General features: G+C 40.6%; 1 protein-coding gene across 5 annotated transcripts in view; it reads left to right on the top strand.

The window, feature by feature from the left end:
* BTRC (beta-transducin repeat containing E3 ubiquitin protein ligase) overlaps positions 1–20,474 on the top strand; it is a 115,319-nt gene that overhangs the window by 34,758 nt on the left and 60,087 nt on the right. For all 5 annotated transcript variants that reach the window (XM_066191039.1, XM_066191041.1, XM_066191040.1 and 2 more), the window contains one exon: positions 14,081–14,158. In XM_066191039.1, coding sequence (XP_066047136.1) covers positions 14,081–14,158 — 78 coding nt within the window. The remainder of the gene's footprint in view (positions 1–14,080; positions 14,159–20,474) is intronic.

Genomic DNA, 20,474 nt, shown 5'->3' on the forward strand with positions numbered 1-20,474 from the left:
GTTTATCACTAAGAATTAGAAAAATTGCTGCCAAACACAGAAATTTTGGAAATTTTCAATTATACTGAAAGTTGTTTAACAACCAGCTGCCCCCTAAAATAAAATGCAGGGGGTTTTTTTGTTAAATATCTGAAACAGGTTTTTGTTGCTTTTTGAGGAGAATTCCCAAAGAAGTTTATACTTTGGGAATACTGCTTGTCTGATTTTATTATAGTTGCTTCTCTCCAGCATTTTGTTTGTATATTTACAGATATAAATATATGTGTGTGTAAGTATAAAAAAAACCAAACAGTTTGTCAGTCTTCTTGGCTCCCTTTCTAAGTAGTCAGGGAGACTGCTTCTAGTAGCCATTGTGAATGAAATATCCAAATAACTCACTGATCATACCCAAATATTTATTTAGGTCTCATGTCTAGTTCTTAAATGACTACCAATATAATTTGGTACCATTGTGGCATTTTCTAAACTGTGTCTGTACATAGCAAAATCAACCATCGCCTTTTGCCTACTTTCTACAAAAAATCCCTGTGATTTATTCTCTCAAAATACAACCATATATCCAGCAAACAAAGGAAGCAACTCTTCATTCAGCCAATAAAGCTGCATACGCTTCTACTCTTTCAGGAATATACCTTGCTCTTCTATCACATCTTCAGAGTAATAAACTGTGCAGCAACCCTTTGATGTAGGTAATAACATTTGACCTTGCACCACAGTACATTCCCTTGTGCAAATGAAGACAAACTTAACACGTTGATGTTGTGGTGGTTGTTCATTAAAAAAACCCCAAACACACACACGGAATTGGTGTGTAGGATAACACACTTATATCCAGTGTCTTCTTTTGGTAAAAGTCAGAAGCGAAGATGGTCATGGTGAGATTGTCACCTTTAAAATAATGTGGGAGTGAATTTGGTGCTGCCTTAAGAGGCTGTAAATGGGAAAGAATCTATTCCATCCAGTATATAGAATGCTTTTAAAATCAATCTATTTCTAGAAACTAAATTGTCCTGGGACCAGCTCTTGATATAAAAATTCATAGAAACCTGTTTTTCCGAGTGTGGTAACTTCTTGCCATAGTGCTGTAGTGTTAGAATTCACATTGGCCAGGTTGTTCTGTAAATTAAACAGTGACAGCTTCCCTCGGGGGAACAGCCAATGTATTTATGATGATGTGCTGATTACACAAAATACACTGCAAGCAGAAAACAGCTGCAGAGAACAAACCTCTTAAAAGAATACAATTACAAATAGCACCCTCAGTATTTCTAGTGGTGAGAGCAAAATACAGCATGCTAATGCAGGCTTCTAGTTTGCTTCCAAAGAAGAAAAGGGATCTACAAAGAAGAGGCTGAAGTGTGGTTGGACACACACGCAATGCCAATGTGGAGCGGCACATAATCCCCTCCTGAAGGTGAAGGGCAAGAACACACCTCAGGCCTGTTTTTTTAGCTGTCCTTGTTGCTTAAAATTCCTGTGACTGCAACTCCAACAACACTGGCTGGTGAGGTATTGGGGCTCTCTGGCTTGTCTGTGTTTTGACTGCCGTGGTTCGTACCCTGTGTCCTGATTAAGAGCTGAGATGTAATTAGAAGACTAATTTATGCTACCAGTATGACCATTATGATGCAGGTAGTAGGAGCCACTATAGGGAAAAAAAAAAAAGGCCCTGGTTTAAAGCTGAGTTTTCTTTTGCTGCTAATTATTGCTTTGAGGGAACCTTTGGAAATAAATTCCTGTGTTTTGTTTTTAAAAGGTTCCTGTTTTGTACAGTCCAGTTTAGGATAAGATGAAACTTGAAACGTAATATTATTGGAAGATGGTGGAGGTGGGACTGTGACCATAAACTCAGGACACAAACAGACATCTGAAGAGAAAGAGGTCTTCACCTGGAAACAAAAAATGAGAAGTAACTGGAATTGCTTTGTGTAGTGTGGCTGTATGCAAGGGAGTTGTGATAAGGACCACTGTGGTGGGATTTTCTGTGAGGGCTGGTTGAAAATGAGTATGTGGCAGTGGCAGCTCCCACAGCTGCTAATATCTCACTTTGTAGGGTTGCAAAGGCAAAAAAAAACCCCAAACAAACAAACTCCACAACTCCACAGCACATTCTTTTTTCATCTGAGTTGATCTGTCACACTTAAATTGTTAAAATATAACATTGTACTTTTGGCTATGCCATGTATGTGTGTGGGAGAGTGAAGATACAGAGAATGCCCTTTCCATCCACTTTTTCAGTGTCACTGATAGATAAGTATGATGCCTTTTAAAAGTCTGGAATTTCTGTTGTTTGGTGTCTTTGTTATGTTCTGGGACTATATCAGGAAAACATATTTCAGGCAAAAAATTACCTGTTTAAAATGAAGAAATGTGGTCCTTTCAACATATAGATTTGATTTTAAAGCTGACGAGGTAAAAGCATTGGCACTCTAATTTGGAAGGACTCAATTCACTTGCTTAGAAGTATCAGCTTTTCCGTCTATGGATTACTGGCATGTACTAATAGACTGTTATTCATCTGTCTGTATTTTCTTTAAATCGTTTTTGAGCCTCTGTGTGTTGTCCTCCTCTGCTTACATGTATCCCATGTGGCAAGAGGGAGTTTTGTATAATCACCCTGCTTTAATCAATAGAATAATTGATAAACCAGATAAGATTTAAACTGATTACCTCCCCGAGTAGAACTCCCCGAGGGCCTTGGACTCTCTTAATTTTGACATGTATGTTGTGTACCCCGTGGATGAAGTGCAGTTTGAATTATCTGTTTTTATTTGCTTAATGATGGGGAGGGTGTTAAAGTCAAATGTTTAATTAACCCAGCAATGGGCTGCGCTGTCACTTACACACACATCCAGCTGATTGAGATATCTCACCGAGAATACTGAATAGGAATGATAATGTGGCACTGAGACGGAAGATTGCTTTTTCAATCCATTTGCTGGGTCACTGCTTTGAATGTCTTACTGGATGAAAGGCATTCAGCCTGGAAAAAAAATCCAGCATTTAAGTACATTTTGTTTTCCTGGCCCCTTTCCACCAAGAAGTTAAATAAAACAGATATGCTGTAGGTTTAATAAGCCATTCATGTTGTAGCAAAAAAGCTGCAACTACTGAAACTCGAACAGGCGGTGGTCTGGAGCTGTATAATTTCCTAAAGGAACAAAATGTTTGCCAGCCCCAAGGTATCTGAAGGTGAGAACCTATGTACATCTTTCTCTTTCCTTCTTTGGTTGCTTGGCTACTCGCCCTATTTGATGGTCTTCAAAGCATGTCCAACTCTTCCTTACCCAGCAATGAAATTTAAAATAATACTTTGTAACTCCTTGTTCTAGTTCAAGAAAATGGTGTTTTAGAGTTGGAATTATTTTATACTGCTAGAACCTAGTAGTGAGCTGTTAAATTTTAAAGCTGTGGGAGGGGCTGTTGTGTTGCCACATTTAAATTTGCTCTAGCCAAATCAGGAGGACCCAAGGGTTTGTTTCTTGGGTGGCAGCTGTTAAAAGGCTGCAGTGCTTGCTAGCAAAACATTATAATGTGCAGTGCCTAATCTTTAACTTTTGATTCTTTTATTAGAAGATTATAATTTTTTTTTGATTGATGTGATTGAACAATTACACTGTTTTTTCAGCAGTGAGGTTTTTTAACAGCACTGTATGGAGGTAAACACACTCTGTATTAGAAGCTAACTAAATTTGCCTCATAGTCCAGTGGTGTGACTGATGCTTCTTGTAATAAATATAGCTTTGGAAGCTGGAGAAAGTACTGAAGCCTGACTGTATGGACCAATTACTACTGTGAGGCACATTGGGGAGGTGGAGCTGTGTCATCCAAACTGCTCCATGGTGACTCCGTAGGTGCTTTGAACCTGTTCCAGATTGAGAACAAAGTAGCATTCACTGGCTACAGGGTTACCTGGCACACACTGTCTAAGACAAAGATCTGGGTGCCTCCACATTCGGTGTTGTAGACAGTGTGCTGTGAATTCCCATCAGTCTGACACTGCAGTGAGATCACTGAATAGCCTTCTCTTAAAAAGTGAGCTGCTTTAGGGGAGAAACTGTGCCTAAAAAGTTAACAAGTTTTGTTCCCCTATGCTGTCATTTTTACTTTGGACAGGCAGCTTGTCCTTCGTGCCTTAGTTTTGTATTTCATTTTCCCCTTTCCTGCAACAAAAAATAGGAAGGAAAAAACAACAAGTAAAGCATAAAACAGTACAGAGAGATGAGGATGGTGTGGTTGATTTAGGTGTTTGCGAGTGAGAATGCCACAGCCTCTGAGGAAGGGATGTGATGACAAGTGGAGGTATTTTGCCTGTTAGACAGGAAAGCTCAGAGTGAGAGGTTTTGGAAAAAGATAATAAGTGTAGATGATGATGAGGGATGAGAGGAGAAGGGGGTTTATAGTCAGTCCAGTGAGACAGCGTTGGTTCTTTGAGAGAATTAGTTTAAAAAGTTAGAAAATAATGCTTGAAGAAGGATGATGCCTATATAACTTCAATCAAAGTTACAAGGTGCTTATACAGCTTGAGTTACAAGATATCAGTATAACCTGATATATCTGTATAACCTGGTATCAGTATAACCTAAATCATGACTTTTTATATATCTGTACTACCTGATACCTATATAACCAGAATCCTAACTTTTATACCTATATAACCTGATATAAATAACTTTTTACACAATGTAATGGCTAGTATATGGTTAACTAGTTGCTTAATGCTGAATAGACAAAAAAACTTGCCAGGTGGATAGCTTTAGAGATAGAAAATATAGTGCTAACGAAAAATTGGCAAGTGCAAAACCAGTTAGCCACAAAGCAAAGAATTTAGGCCGGTTAAGACCAGACAGACCAAGGAACACTGTAACCACACATGCTCCAAAGAGAAAGTTGAAAAGTTCACATGTGAAGAAGACTTTGGAAGCCTTCATCAAAGACCCCTGACGACCCCTGAACTGGGGAGATGCAAGCACACTGCAGAAGAACTCTCTAATAACCATGAGATCGTACAAAGTAAATTAGTTCTGGCATGTATGTGATGATGTTAAAACCATGTAGTAATACTAAGTAATACCTACTGTATAAATATACCACAGCATTTGACAAAGGTGGGTGAGCAAGGTGGAGATATCCCCCTCACCACCAGCACTGCAATAAACAAATACCTACTCTATAGACAGTGGTCCATGGGGATTTATTTCCAGCCTATCTTTTGGGCATCAAGGACATGAAATCTACAGCAAAACTAGACACTTTTACAACTGGTTTCTAAGAGCAGCTCCTATGCAGATGAAGGTGTAATAAATATTGCACAAAGAAAGTTAAACTGTATCTAGAGAATTTTAATAAATAAAAAGTTTTTTAAAACTCTCTCTGGATCCGTTGGCTCTTGCTAACTCTTGTTAGTACTAGAAATATGTTTTTTGACATGTATTTGAATGTTGGCTTATATTCCAAGCCTGTAAAACCTGACTTTGTCCTTTCCCCCCAACCCTACATGTAGGGGAAAGAAATGAGAAAACATCTTATTCCAGCATACAAAATCACCGATAAAAGCCTACAATTCATGAGCATGGGGGGGAAGAATGCTGTGAATAAGAGTGTATAATTTCAAACTTTAGTACTTCTGTACTCTGGGATGAGTGTTGAAAATGAATTTTTGTGGAAGGAATGTAGCAAAATGAAAGCAACGAAGAAGTGAGAGCCAAGCCTGGATTGATTCAGTTCTTCTCTAAAAGGCTTCTATTGCATGCAAAATCCTTCTTCCTGAAGTATGTGTGGCACTATTCAGCAGTCTGGCAGAAAAATTTAACCCCAGCTGAAACTGTTACAAAGTAATTTTAACATGAATTTAAAAGATGGGAGAAATTACTAATGTTGCCCTGAAGAATAGAAAGGGGAGAATATTACTTTGTTCAATGTGATGAGCAGATGTACAAGGGTAAGTCAGTTGAAAGAGGCAAACCAAAGCACAGAGATAATAAGATTCAGAATCTGTCCTAAGTCCTGACACCAGTCTTACATAGGTGATCTGGTTGAATACTTGAAAGTATACCATATTATATGTAGTGTAAGGTTAATTGGATGTTTTCAGCCATGCTTTTTTGGGAATGTGCGCTTTCTGTTCCTTTAAAAAGATGTAGATAGCTTTGAACTACGTAAAATCTTGGAGTACAAGATGTATGCTATAAAACCATGCATAGAAAGTGCTAGCTATAAAAATGTGTATACCTGTGAAGGTGCTGATCAATTTGTGTTGTTTAGGAAAGGAAATTCCGAAACACACTCGGCTGTGAGGAGATGCAAATAATAAAATTCAGCTAGAGGTCCTTGAGGCTTCTCAAGCTCTAACCTTGTTATGAGGAATGGGGAAGTTGAACTGCCTAATGCAGATGTCTGTGAGTTACAAAAATAACCAGATGTCCTGATTAGCAGAAGCAAATGTTCTTCCCTTAATCCACGTGAAATTATATTCAAAGGCTCTCCGGATGTAATGTGTGTGTAAATAAGGCACCAACAAACATTGGAATAGAAAGGGCCATTGGCCAACTAGCTTGCAAGGCTTGAAAGCTTGAATATTAAAAACAAATTTGCCACTGCTGACTCTCTTAAATTCACAGAACAGAACTGTTAAGCAGGGCTGCTTCCTGGGAAACATGGAAAGCCCGTTCTCATTAGCCATATTCTCTCTCTCTCTCCCCCCTCTTGAGAAATGTGGATGAAGTGAAGCTAGCTTTTTAAAATTCTCCTAAATGACTTGCTCCCAGCATCTGTATTTCAGGGAGGGTGGTGATGGTGGTGGGAGGGGGTTTTAGCTACAGCTAGATTTTTGCTGTTCGAAATGCATCTGTTCATCAGATGTTTGGTATTTGTGCTGCATTTTGGTATTTTGATGTTAATATTAAACTGAATTTACTGTTCTAGTAATGCTGAGTTCCCACACCATTAAATTACGCTTTATTGCCAACCAGTAATTACTAAGTTAAAGAACGTCATAAGAAGTTTTTCTTTATGTTATGAAATTCTGTTATCAAGTCTCGTTGCTTTGAAAATTATACTTTTCCAATTATTGATTTGAATGAAAAATAAAGAAAACTACGAAGGATCCGTTCAGGATCCGTTCTGCAGATGTGAAAACCAGAATCTTGTTCTGGTTGTTGAAACTTTTATTATCATTATCAGTGTTAACATGGAGGCAGACCAAATTAGGTGTTGTGTGAACATGCATGTATGTGTCTGGTCAGAGGTGTGGTGTTGTATTTCCCATTTTCACTGCTGTCAGAGCTTCAGTTTCAAGAATTTGAGTTGTAGTAGGTACCTGAGCTGCTTGGGCATGAATTTCAACTTGTAAATGTTCCAGGTGGGGTTGAAGTCTCCATCACAGGGCATTTATAAGGATATTGGAGGAAAAAAAAAAAAAAGTGCTGTGATTCTGTGCAGCTAACAAGATAATTAATATAATAAACAGAATAGACAAGTGCATGCCAGTCTGTAAAGCAGACTTTTCTTTTTTCATTATCAGTCAGTACAAGGCAGGCTGCAGATTGTCTGCCCTCTCCCTCTGTCATTCTCTGTCAGCCCTCTCCTTCCATTCAGCCAAAACCCCTTGCAAAAGTACCACTTAACTTTAAACTTGTAAGAGCTGGAAAACTTGTCTGTGCCTTCATTCCAGGCTGAAGTCACCCCCTTGTGCCTACACATTGCAATTTATGGTGTTCTCTTAAAAGATCTAATCTCAGTGAATGTTCAGAGCAGCAAATGCCAAGGAGGAATGGGGTCTGATACTTATCTCTGCATTTTCATTGCTGTGGATCTCCCTGTGTGTTATAGCTGTCATTTTTGTTTTATCTTCGGAACAGCAGAGAATTGCCTTCAAACTTGTAGCTTTCATACTTGTTCTTCTCAAAGAACATTACCAATCTTAAGGACTGGTTTTATGTATTGTAGTGACTAGCCAAGTAAGTGTGAATTTGAGTATTTTGGGCCTCGTGATAGGAGAAAAAGGAGAAGCTATCCTTACATGTTTTTAGTGTATCTTAGGCACTTATTTTTTTTTAACAGTAATACTGCTTCAGGCTGACACTGGCCATGCCAGGATTCATCCTAGCACTGTTTGAAATGGCTGAGATATTTATAAACTGACAGACAGTATTTATAAAATGAGGATGCTGACAGTCCCTTAACGATAACAATGGGCTTGGACTCATCTATCACTTACAGAGGTTATTGGAAAGGGAACATAAGGCTTCTATGTGCCTCTGGTCTTAGACTGGCATTTATTTCCACACATCTCTCTCTCTTTTCAGTCCTCACTGGCTGACATCGGCATTAGACCATTACAGCTAATTTCTCCATACCTTTACCTGATGATGCTTTGTCCTGTTTTCTGCAAGACAACTGACTCTGTAGCATGTTGGAGTAACACCCTATTTCTCCCAAATGCCCCCCCACCTTAAACAAGAGGGATATCCTGATGTCTGGCAGGCTACTGGCTTGAACTGGGAGAGAAGAACAGTGTGCCCTGATTGACAGACTTAACCTGGGGTTGGGCAGGGGTTAAACAGGCCTTCTGCCTCCTTTTACTTTCATACAGCACCAGTCTGCAGACAGAATGCTGATGTACCTCTTTATTCAGTGGCTCCCTCTTGACTGAGAGAGTACCCTTCTGTCCTTGGTGAGGAGGACCAAGTGCAGCACAGGGACACTTCCAGGAGCATGAAAAAGGATGTCAGTTATTTTCAATTTCTGATAAAATACTGTGTTCATTCAATGCACTTAGGAGCTTGAGGGTCAGGTCATATCAACAGTTTGCACTGGAAAAGGAAAAATGCACTATTTTATTGGTGTGTGCTAAAGCATCTATTTTAATGTGGCAGCAGAAACACTGAGACAGCTATGTCTGGCATCCAGTTTGCCCTTGGAACATTTACTCTAGTCTAACTGTTCGCACACTGTGTTCCCACTGTATTATTTGCTTAGAGACCTAAAATACCCAAGTAGATTTCCTACATGCAGTTGGATCTGCTGATACTACTAAAAGCACACCCTGCCCAGGCTTCTGTTCGAACTGATGTATACGCACGCAATGGCTGGAGCGAGACTTGATTGGCTTGAGGGGGTCTATTTATCAGGGAACTCGATTAAAATACAGACTGCACATGACATCAAATTTGTAATCATTTTTCCACAGCAAGCAAGCAAGCATTTTCTGTATTGGATGCAGGTGTTTAAAGCAATAGTGTGTTTTAAGGGCCAGTGCAGCACAAATTCTGGCCTTTGGGATAAAGACAAGTGTTTTGCCTGCATAAACAATATAATATTTTTTTCCCCGAGGTCCACACACACCTAGTTTCCCTCAAGCTCATCATCTCTGTCAGGTTAATCAATAGGCACCGTATGGCAGAGGGTCAGTAATCAGTGTCATCGTGCCTTTAAATCGTGTTGAAAATTTGCTTAAAGCCTGGGCCAATTAACATCGAGATGATGAATGGATGGGTAGATGGGAAGAGCCTGGCGCTCAGGGGCTTTGTGAGAAGGAGATGCTCAGCTGTTGAGCAGCAGACACCAGCGAATAAAATCAGCCATTCATGTGAGCTCAGTCCACCCACTCTTAATGATAATGTCAATCTAGCAAAATATATACACATTGGAGTTGTCATGAGTTCATAAATCAAAGGAGTTTGTCAAAGGCATTCAGATTAACGAGGCAGCAGCAATAACAAGTCAAATTTGCATAGAGAATTGCCCGAATCTCAGTAAATTATGATCCTGTTTTTCATTTGATTATTTGCTAATGTCTCAAGAGGGAGAATGATTATATTAGCATGCAAAATCTACTCCAGAAGTAGAAATCCGAGGTATAACAGACCAGCACACGATGACAATTAATCAGTTTCTGCATACTAGCATAAACACGCAAGGCCCAGAAATGAACTCCTTTTTTATTATTATTTCTCCTTGCTACTGATCCAAATGGTTCAGCTTGACAGAGACTTTATATTGCTTTAACAGTGTTCTGAATTGTGCCTGCAGGCAAGACATAGTTATGCAGCTATAACCAACCTATCCATCTGCCAACCAGATTGGAATTCTCCTATCCAAGGCTTCCATTAACCCCCACTGACAGCTCCAAACAGGATTAAGAATTTGAAAGCATAAAAAATAGTTGTGCTCTTCACATAGACACACACTTCTCCCCCACCCCCATCTCCACACACTTGGAAAAAAGGCTGCATGTGTACTCTTTTATAATTAGTGCAGGGCAGAACAGCATCAAAGAAAGCCTCCCCCAGTTGGCAGGGCTTTGATTTCCACCACGAGTGAGGCGGTACTAAAGGTAGCTCTGCCCAATTGGTGGTCCCTGGGAGTGCTTTTCTCCATGTATTATATTTCATTCCCAGCAGTGTTTTGCTGGGCTGTGTACACAAAATACTGCATGTCATCTCCTGTCAAACACTTCAGTCAGGGGATTTCGTATGCATTGTAGCATGTTGTGTTTAGTGGTGGAGGAGGCTTCATGGGGAGAGTTAAATAGTAATAATTTCGTAGTGGTCTTTAAGACAACCTGCCATGGAGTTATATTCTGTTAATTACAGGCTGAAGTTTTAAATGCAAATCAGATTTAAAAGGATCTCATTACAGGCAGTAGCCATTTTAGGAAAAATGAGCTATGGAAGGCAGAGCCCCCTTGCAGGAATCTCCTGTTAGAGAGAAATTTTCAAGGTTACGAGAACTATGAGCTTGGGTTTCCTGACTTGTCTTCTCAGTACTTCCCCTGTCATTGTGTGACCTTGGGGGGGAAAAAAAAAAAAAAAAAGAAAAAAAAAAAAGAAAAAAAAAAAATTTACCTGTCTGTGGAAAGAGGGAGTGCTTTGGAGACCTCAACATCTAATCTTGCCTGTATTTGTTCAAAAGAAGAGACCCTTGCATGCAAGCACAAACACTTTTAGCCAGCCCAGCTTTAGTCAAGAAGGCTTGCCTGTGGGAAGTAAAAATTTTCCTTGGTGGAAGTTTGTATGGCTTTTCAGCTTTCCATGTGGAGTAGTTTTCTTTCCTTCTTTCTCCCTAAGAAATTCCATCATTCCCCTACTATGTATGAAGTACAGTTGCTGCAGATCTTTAATATTCCCAGTGAGTACACCCAACTCACCGTCTGGATACCAAATGCTTCTTTCCAGGTCTGTGCCCGGGATGTGCATGTCAGTAACCACGAGAGGGTGCTCAGAGCAGCTCCTCCCTTTGTCTGCCTCTCCTGTGGCGGAGAGCATCACTGGAGTCCTGCTGAGACAAACCTTATTCTGACCTCGCACATGTTTATCCCTCCTCCCACCTTGTTCAGCAAGGAGAAATATATAGATGTACCGTTTCAGTCAATTACGTTATGCTCTTCCCTTGGCCATGGCTCTGTGTTGCCCTGTCAAGTGAAATTCACTTCCATGCAGCTACAGTTAGTCCTGAAATATGTGGGGTCCTGTACCTGCACCTGGATTAATAGGTTTCCTTTTCCTGAGAAATGAGCGGGAGTTATAAACATCTGTGCTTTTTCTTAAGTGTAATGCTTTCCAGTCATTCTGTCTTCACCAAGCGTAACTTACTTGCCGACAAAAGTGCATGAGCAGCGCTCCTCTTTAATAGTCTGCTATCGGAGCTGCTGTGTTGGTGCTGTAGAATGGTGAGACGCCAAGCTGTGAACCACCATATGCACTTGGCAGTCTTTGTCTGGTCTTTGTTCAGCCAACCTCTTAGCCTTGCCACCTATAAAGATAATGAATGCAAAATGGTCCTCTGCTTGCTCTTAAAATCAGATGCTCAGCTTAAAGAAAAAGTAGATAAATTGATGCTTTACAGTAACTAGAAATTTCAAAATAAGGGCCAGCAGTTCAGCAGCAGTTCCTGCTTTTTGATGTTTGTGTGAGGGAGGATCCTTAGTAGCTTTGAAAGGCGAGAAGAATGCAAGATTTCACTGTCGAAGAGAGAGTATTTGGAAAGGGAAATTGTTCTGACACTTACTGTAGGGAAGGGGGTGGGTGTTGAAAATGAATCCAGAAGTATGAAACAACCCCTTTACCCTACAGCCACAACAAAATGCGTTTCCTGGAAATCTGTAGTAACTCACCTCAGGTTCTTATGGTTTTCACTCTTGACCTTTTTTTTCCCCCAAAGCACAAAAATTAAAATCCTAACTTGAATGAACCATTTACTAAACTAAATTTCATAAGCAGAAAGAGCAGCTTTAATGTCTGACCTTCCTTTTTGTATATATACGATTCTAGCTTGTATGTTTTTATGATCACAGTTCTTTCAAAGCAGGATTTAATGTAATAACTTGGTCCTGACTGTGACCTCATACAAAATTTTTTAAAAGCTGCCCTCTTACAGTGATTTATCAGGCCTGTTTGGGATTGATTTCCATTATAAAACCCTGGTTACAGCATCCCAAATGTCATGGTGCCTTACAAGTTCTATATCTTAAAAAAAAAAAAAAAAATCAAAATCACTAGTTGGTCTGCAATCCTTGATTTACTCCTGACCGGTTTATGACATCCCGAGTGGGGTTTTACTGTTGTGTTCCTCTCCCTCCACCCCTTCTCATTTCTCAGCAAACAGCTTCTGTCCCTGCCCCGTCTCCTGGCTGTCCCTTTGCTCCCCTTGCCCCGAGCAGCGAGCCGCGCTGCCCCGCCGGTGCGGGTGCCGGATCACGCAGCGCTGCAGTGGGCACACGCTCTGCTCTGCTGACGGCTTCCCGCAGCCGCCGTGCTGCTGCTGGCCCTGCGCTGCCACTGCTCGCAGGGCCCCGCTCCTCCTCTGCCAACAGATGCCGCTTCTGTCTCCTGAGGTGTCGGGCTGGAAGCTGTCTCTGTGAGAAGCCAGGCAGAGCCATGCTCGGCGAAGGACAGGTTATCTGGGGGACAGGTACAGAATGCAAACTTCTGCTGTAATAGACGCAGTCCTAAGCTTGTCTGCAAGCAACTGGAAAACCACCCTTTTCCTGGCAGAGCTCTCCCTAGGCAGTTGTTCTGTATCTCTTTAAAACCTGTTAAGTTGCACAGTACTGAATGTGTGGGAATGTGGCCTAAGGCTGTGAATACTGTGGTGATCAAACTGATTTTAGATGTGTGAGTGGGATTCCCCCAAAGCTGGCTGTCGTTTCTCCCTGAGTGCAGTAGCTGAACCTCTGTGAAGGAACACTGAGTAGCTGACTTCAGCAGTGAGGTCAGGATTCTCCCCACTGTATCCAGCAGTTTTTAACCAAACATTTGCAAGAGACTATTCATGTCCTGATACAACTATAGTTTGTCTTTAAACCGAGCAATACTTGGTTTTAATCATGACATTAGCAGGACAAAAGTTTCCTGGTTGTGTTTTTTACTCATGCTGGAAAAGCCCTTGTATCTCTTGTCCACCTTCTCTTGTCTTACTGATCATCTTTTTTGGAGGTGGCGGCATACATTTTAGAGAATCAGTCTTTCTGGAAATTGTACGTGTATGTGGAGTCAGAGGGCAGGAGAAAAGAGCATAGCTGTATTATCATACACTACCTAGAAATATTTGGGGGCTTTTTGGAAGGATTTCCTGACAACCTCTTTTACAAGAATTCAGCTTCACCATACTTTCACTATGATTTTAGGCAGCCAGGCAGACTCAGTGCAAATAATAATTGTTAGGCAGATTGAAAACATAGGGGCACAGAGAACAAGAGTTGCACCCGTTAACAACCTCTTGTTTTCAACAGGTTCCACTGTTTTAAATGGTTATTCTGGGGTGTTCAGGAGCACCAGTGTTGCCATGCTGATTCAACCACCGTTTCAGCTTTTTGAAGTGGCTGTTACTGGTCGTTTCAGAATAAATCCCTAAAGCACGGGCTTCTTCAATAGATACCTGCACAGTGGTGCATTGTTGTGTTGAGGAGGAGAAATTCTTCCTCTGCCATAACAAGCTGTTTGGCATAAAACTACAAGTTAGCCTCCAGTATGTGTATATGTAAAATGCTACAGCTTGTGTAGGAAAAATAGTGTTTCTTTTCTCCTCGCAGAGTAATATTAGGGATAAGAACTGAATTAAAGCTTACTTTCTTTCACAGAATTCCTCTGAGAGAGAAGACTGTAATAATGATGAGCCCCCTAGGAAGATCATTCCTGAGAAGAATTCACTTAGACAGGTACGTGATCAGTCTCTTTAAAAATGCGATAAAACTTTCTAGCTATTTGAATCCTTAAATGCTTCTGGAAGCTGAAGTCTGGTTTGTGCTCATGGAAATCTTTTCCTTTCTTCTTTGAAGTCTGAGCAAGTCACCTTGTACCCAGGAAAATCAGACACAGAGATTTAGCTTTCAGGGGAGTTTGATGACTCTGAAGAAATGTATGCTTCAGTATAGTTCAGTCAACTGTGACTCTAGTTTTACCTTTCTCCAGTTGGTGTTCATCAAGACCTCTTCAGCCTTTTCTTCTGTAATTGTTCCTGTCTTGTTTGTAGTATATTTTGCCTTGCCTCAAATCAAGACTCTCAAAATGTTCTACAACAATTAAACTTTTTATTGCCCTTGAAGGTAAATTTTCTTGGAGATGATATCCAGGTTACTAACCTGAAAAATTACCTGTTTTTATTTCTTTTACATTTGTATAAATGACTAATGGGTAAAAAGGAGAAAGGATGGTCTCATAAAACAATATTTCTTTGTCCTTTATAGATAGTAAAGCAGATTTCTTACCAATTCAAAATAACTCCTCTTTTTATTCCTTGTGGCCAACAAAGGGAGTCTGGCATGTGCTTTCTGTGAAATTTAAGTTGGGTTTAGTGATTTCTGATCCATTTTCACCTTGGTCTTTCTCCCCACTGCAACCTTCAGGCAGCAAAAGCAAAATTATGTCCATGCCTTAACTGCCTGAGGTTGCTGCCTGGTGTATCAGAGTGAAACCATTGGTGAATGTGACTTAAGTGAATACCCCAGGCCACACATTGCAACAGCTGAGGAATTGTTACATTTCCTTCTGCATCTCAGGCACAAGAGCAGCAGTCTCAGGCAGAGAAGTAAGATGGCACAATCCTGCCCCACATTAGCTATTTCTAGGAGAAGATTTGGGTCAGAACCCTGGTAAAGGAAGAAGTATCTTTTTGATACAGTGCGCTTGTGCTCAGAGTTGTTGGTTTTGCGTGGTTGGTTTGGGGGTTTTTTTGTGTTTTAATAATGCATTGTTTTAGGAGTGTTTGATTTTGTGGGAGGAGGTGTCATGTGAAGGACTACGTACATGTGACTGAGACAGGTCCATCTAACCGATGCAGTCCGTATAAGTGTTTTAGACATGAGGCAATATGCTGGCATAATGGCTGAGGTCCCATTTAGAGCTGAAAAAGATTACCTTGCAGAATTGATTAAATATGTTAGATGAAACTTAAACTGTTTCTAGCATTCAACAATGAACAAGAGCTGGAGGAAGAGTGCAAACCTACTAAGTACCTACTGTGTATCCCCAGGATAGGAAACAAGGTGCCCAGCATGCCAGAAAATCAGGGGGTTTTTATTTTGGAGTCACATTATCTGTGGCAAGCCTTCAGGTTCAGCAAGAAGAGGTATATGACTCTTCTTCAAAAGAAGATTCATAGTAAGAAATGTTAATTTAAAAGGTTCATGAGTTACTTATTTTGTGTGTTTTCTCATCACACGGAGTCCTTCCTCATGATTATTGATTGAAGAAATAGATATTTAAAAACTGTATTATGCAGGTGAGGAAGGTACAGTTTCTTGAATTGGGTTTCCATTTTGTTATATTTCAATCGGCAGAAGTATTCTTAGTGTCACAGGAAAGCTGTCTTTTCCCTCAGGCCCACAATTCATCATAATTAAGTAGATATCAGGAGTACAACTGAAAAACCACTTGTAGTGTCCCAAGATTTCATATTGGAAAGAATTCAATGGATGTTGTTTACACTGAAGATGGTTAGCTGTGTTGCACAATATTGTTGAGATATTGTATCAGTCTCCATCTTTGTGTCCAGTCCTTACAGTGACAGATGCAGGACAAAATCCTTAGATCTTCTACTACTATCTGTGGCCTTTGTGTTGGGAACAGTCTTTGTCAATAAATTTAAGATGTAGTCTTAGTCTTAAAGGAAGATCGTAGGAGGTGGTTGTCCATGATTTTTTGCCTGTTATGGAGGGAATTCTGGTTCTTCACACAGACATAAATGAAGCTGTCTGAGCATTTTGAAAACTCAGATTGCTCCTCTTCTCTATTAGCAATGGACAGGAGCAGTGGGGAGTTTTCCAGCTCTTGTTCCAGAAGGCAGACACATATTTAGCCATGTGCCTAAATACAATCAATGAGTAATACTTGCTGGAAAGATCTGGATGTCCTATAGGAAGGTATGCAGAGTGACTGCTGTGTCTTACATCTATTCATACTTTGTAGAACCAAAAAAATGTGACCTGCACATGCTGTCAAAGCAGAAATACACAAAAAGTGTCTTCCATTTTAGTGGAAAGATGCTAACCTGGTAAATATTGTATGAACAGTTTCATATTTTCTGTTCTTCCTGTAAGACTCCCTTAATATTTCATTATTGGGAAACATGGACCTACACACACAGAGAGATCGAGTGTGTGTGGGTAGAAGTCTGTTTATTTAAATGGTCTTTCCAGTGAACATATCCTCATATTTAGTACTTTTTGATTGGTCTTGGGAAATTAATGAGATGCATCAGACCACTTCAGGGTAAGTACTATGCCTTGACATGTTCAGCTGCTAACAAGTTTAAGTAAAGGTGCATTTCCTTTTCTTGCTTTGTTTGCAGTGCTGTTATGCACTCTTAGCCATAATGTTTTCTCAGGTGGGTTTGTGGATCAGACATACCAGAAGATGGAGGTGTTAAGGAGGTGTAATGCTTACTTACGCATCTGAAGTTGTGTGCAGGGGCTGAAGACGCCCATTGCTCAGTCCTATGGAACTCTTAGTAAGAGAAATATAATTTTACTGTTCATTAAAATGGTGTATGGGGGAGGGTGTCTTCAAAAGTCTCAACAAGTGGGGCTGGGTCCTTGAATTGCTGGAAGTAGAAGGCATGGCCACTGTCGGGTGCATATGGGGCCAGCAAGGCAGAAGAGGCACGGAGATTAGCACTGGGAAACAGAAAAAGGCAATGAACTTGACACTGTTAGCTGGAACAGTGAAAAGATCTAAGCTGTGACAGATTTTGGAATATGGATGCAAACATTCAGTTTTTGTTGAGTGCTTGATCTGACAAAATTAAATTTTGAAGGGATAAACTGAAAATCATAGTATGAAAACAGACCAGGAAAAAACAATGACAAGTGGCAAAAGTTTTTGGCAACTTTATTTAAGCTAACAAACGAATTTTCACACTGCAAAGTTATAAATTAATTTTAATAGGCTGATCCAGATGGTCCATTTGGAAAATGGATAGCTTGATCTGTTGAAAATTAAACTAAATTTATCTCTCTCATACTTCAAACTGAAGTAAGCATGAGAAGAGTGCCCATTAAGTCCAGCTCATACAGATGGACCGGCAGGTCACACATGGGACTAATCTGATTCATTTTAAAAATAAATGCATGAGTTATTGAATCAGGTTCCTGTTTCAAGCCCTGCATGTGAGAGTGTGTGTGTGTGTGTGTGTGTGTGCTGCCCTTTCAAAGGGACTTGCAAATGCTTCAGTGCATTTTTAACCTGTGTGTTTCCATTTTAATTCAACTTCCTTGCCAAAAAACATAATTAGTTTTCAGTGCCTATCATTTAGTGTTAGACCCAAACACTAGATTGATTAGGTCAGCCATTTGTTATTTTAAGGGCTATGTCTCCATCCTTCATTTATGAAGAACATGAGCTCAATAGTCTTGGGGAGAGAGCCAGCCTTTAGAAACTGAGGAGGGGAAACTCTCTGGGGGCCCCTCCAGCCTTTTAGCTTCTGGGTGTTTTTAACAGAGCCATGAATGCAGATTTGTAAATTTATTGCAGTGCCATCTGTTTTTTTTTGCAGGAACCGTATTATTGTTGGCTCGTATCTGTCTATTGTGGTGGTCACTCCCCGGGAGCTTGCCCTCATAGTCCTAAGGAAAGTGATGAATAGTGGGGGTCAACATGAATAGGTCACAGGGCAGCTGTCCGGGGCTGCCCTGAACTTGATTACCCCGCTGGTTTTTAAAGAAGACGGGCACAATGCTGGTTGTTTAAAACCCTCCCTCCCTTCTCTTCAGTGCAGCAATAATGAAGTGCCTTTTGCTGCTGTGGTTCATCTGTGGGCGAAGGTGCCTTGTGGGGAAAAGCTGGCAGCAGCAAGGCTGCCACAGTGTACCTCCTGCAAACCTCACATTGGACTCTGCTGTCTTTCTGCAAGCTTCCAGATGGAAGTCCGGGGGAAAAAAATCCCTGTCTGTTACCCCATTCAGACAAGCCCCTTAGCAGTTTCAAGAATTCTCCCTCTTACAGTTTTGGCACAGAATATTACCTCCATTCACACTTACAGATTTGAGATAATTTTCTAAAATTACATGTAGCACCTAAAACATGCTCTGGGCACTATTTCAAAGTTAAAATAGGCACAGTCTGATCTTAAGAGTTTAAAGCCAGTACTCAAGAAAACCGTGAGAAGCAGAAAGTGACTGAAGAAGGTAGAGCAAAAGGAAAATAACAAGTAGCAATTATTAGTGGTTTACTTTCAGCTGGCAGCCTCATGCCGCTGCTTAGGGTTCCTCTCCAGGTGTATTTCTCCCCTGCAAAAGTGTTTCTGCCGTGCAAAACTGAAGTCCTCTTTTTGACTGATGAGAAAAGTTGCACGGTGTGGAGGAAGAGAGGGTCGTTCAGGTCCCTCTGTCTCTTTGGGGAAGATGCTGCACTTCAGATTTGCTTCCTGTTGGAGAGCTGGCCTGAGGCAGGGCAGTCCTAGTCTATGAAGTTATCCTGGTTACCTCGTCTTTTACACAACGCTTGGTAATAAGGAGTTGCTGATTGAAAAGCCCCCTGAAATTGCAAGAGGTACACCCTTAGGCTTACTTGCCAGATTATCCTGTCTTTCTAAGGGGTTTTTTTCTCATTATTCTCAAACACCAACAACAAAAAAATAATTTCCATTCTTTTGTGACCCTTAGTGCATGTTAAAAAGCTAGCCAAAGCAGGTTGTGCTGGAGTCAAAGTTACAATGGGAATTCTGCCTTGTGGCGGAAAGGCCACTGGGCTCTTTCAGCATTAGTGCTAATAGGAATCTGTCACCCCACCGCCGCATTGCTGCATTCCTCTGTAATTGAGTAAATTGCAAGTGTTGTCTGCTCCCCCCTGCCCTTTGTGTCCATGTCCACTTACCATCCGAAGAACGTGGGCAGTGATAAATAAAGCGGTGAACAGGGCTCCCAGCTCTTTGAAAGCAGCATGTTGCCAGCCCCCTAGTTATATTTCTTAAAGTGTTTATGTTTTTCTGTATTCTTTCTCTTGTGTGGCTGGAACCCTGGGGATCCAAAGCCATGAGAGAGGCCAAGAAGCTAACAAAAGTAGCTGTCCCCTTGTTAGCTTGTTCCTTTCTTCTTTAAAAAACAAGATGAAAACCATCTGGCTCAGGGCATTACATTTTCCTCCCCCATGCACCTCTATAGATGAAGAGTTTCACCTGCAGTGAGGGTTTACATTGATTAGGGAGGGAGCAGTAATTCAAGCCTCCATCCACTTCAGTGGTACTTTGCAGTCTTTAAAGGTGCTGACCCATTGAGTTAAACTGTCAAGGGAGGATAAAAAAGGATCTTCATCCCGGGAGGTAACAGCTGCCAGGTTTTCAACACCTTGCACACTGCTGGAAAAATGTCACAAATTGTCAGTGGAAAGAAAAATCACTTGGCTGCCATCTTCCCTTAATGATATGCCTTATAAAATGAAAGATTTAGGGGTTTAAAAATCAGCAAGTAGCTGTTAGGAAAAAAAAAGTCCTGGGGGATTTTGCGATGGGCCCAACAAGATGTATCATGAAAGACTGTGGGTAATGCATCCGAGTTAGAATAACCGGGTCTGATTGGGATGACTATGGTTATGTCTGCACAGTGGGACAAGAGGGAAGTGAAAGCAGCAGCACAGAAGTCTAACATTACCATGCCTGTATTAAAAAAAAAAAAAAAAAAAAAAAAGTAGGAAAAGTAGTCTGATTCATAAGCCAGTGAACTGCGAGAAGACATACTGTATTTCTGCTCTTCTGAGGACAATTTGTTTTCAAGCAGCTACCAGATGGCTAAATACCACGACATTTTCTTTTTCTTTTTTTCTCCTTCTTTTCTTTAACAAGAGATCTAGTTTGCCTTGCTCTTTGTTTTTGTTTGTTTTAATGCTTTTATGTAGCTGAACAACCCCATGGTGTTGGGCATTGTGGCATACTCCTTTTTTGTTTTTCTCCCTCTTGTGCATTGATGGATGAGTTTAAAAAAATCTTCAGCTTTAATGTAATTTCAGGTAACAAGCATATTGGACTAAGGCTTTTTGTTTGCA

This window comes from Chamaea fasciata, unplaced genomic scaffold, assembly GCF_029207755.1.
Source record: "Chamaea fasciata isolate MVZ Bird 193981 ecotype frontalis unplaced genomic scaffold, bChaFas1.0.hap1 SCAF_9, whole genome shotgun sequence".
Lineage (NCBI taxonomy): Eukaryota > Metazoa > Chordata > Aves > Passeriformes > Sylviidae > Chamaea > Chamaea fasciata.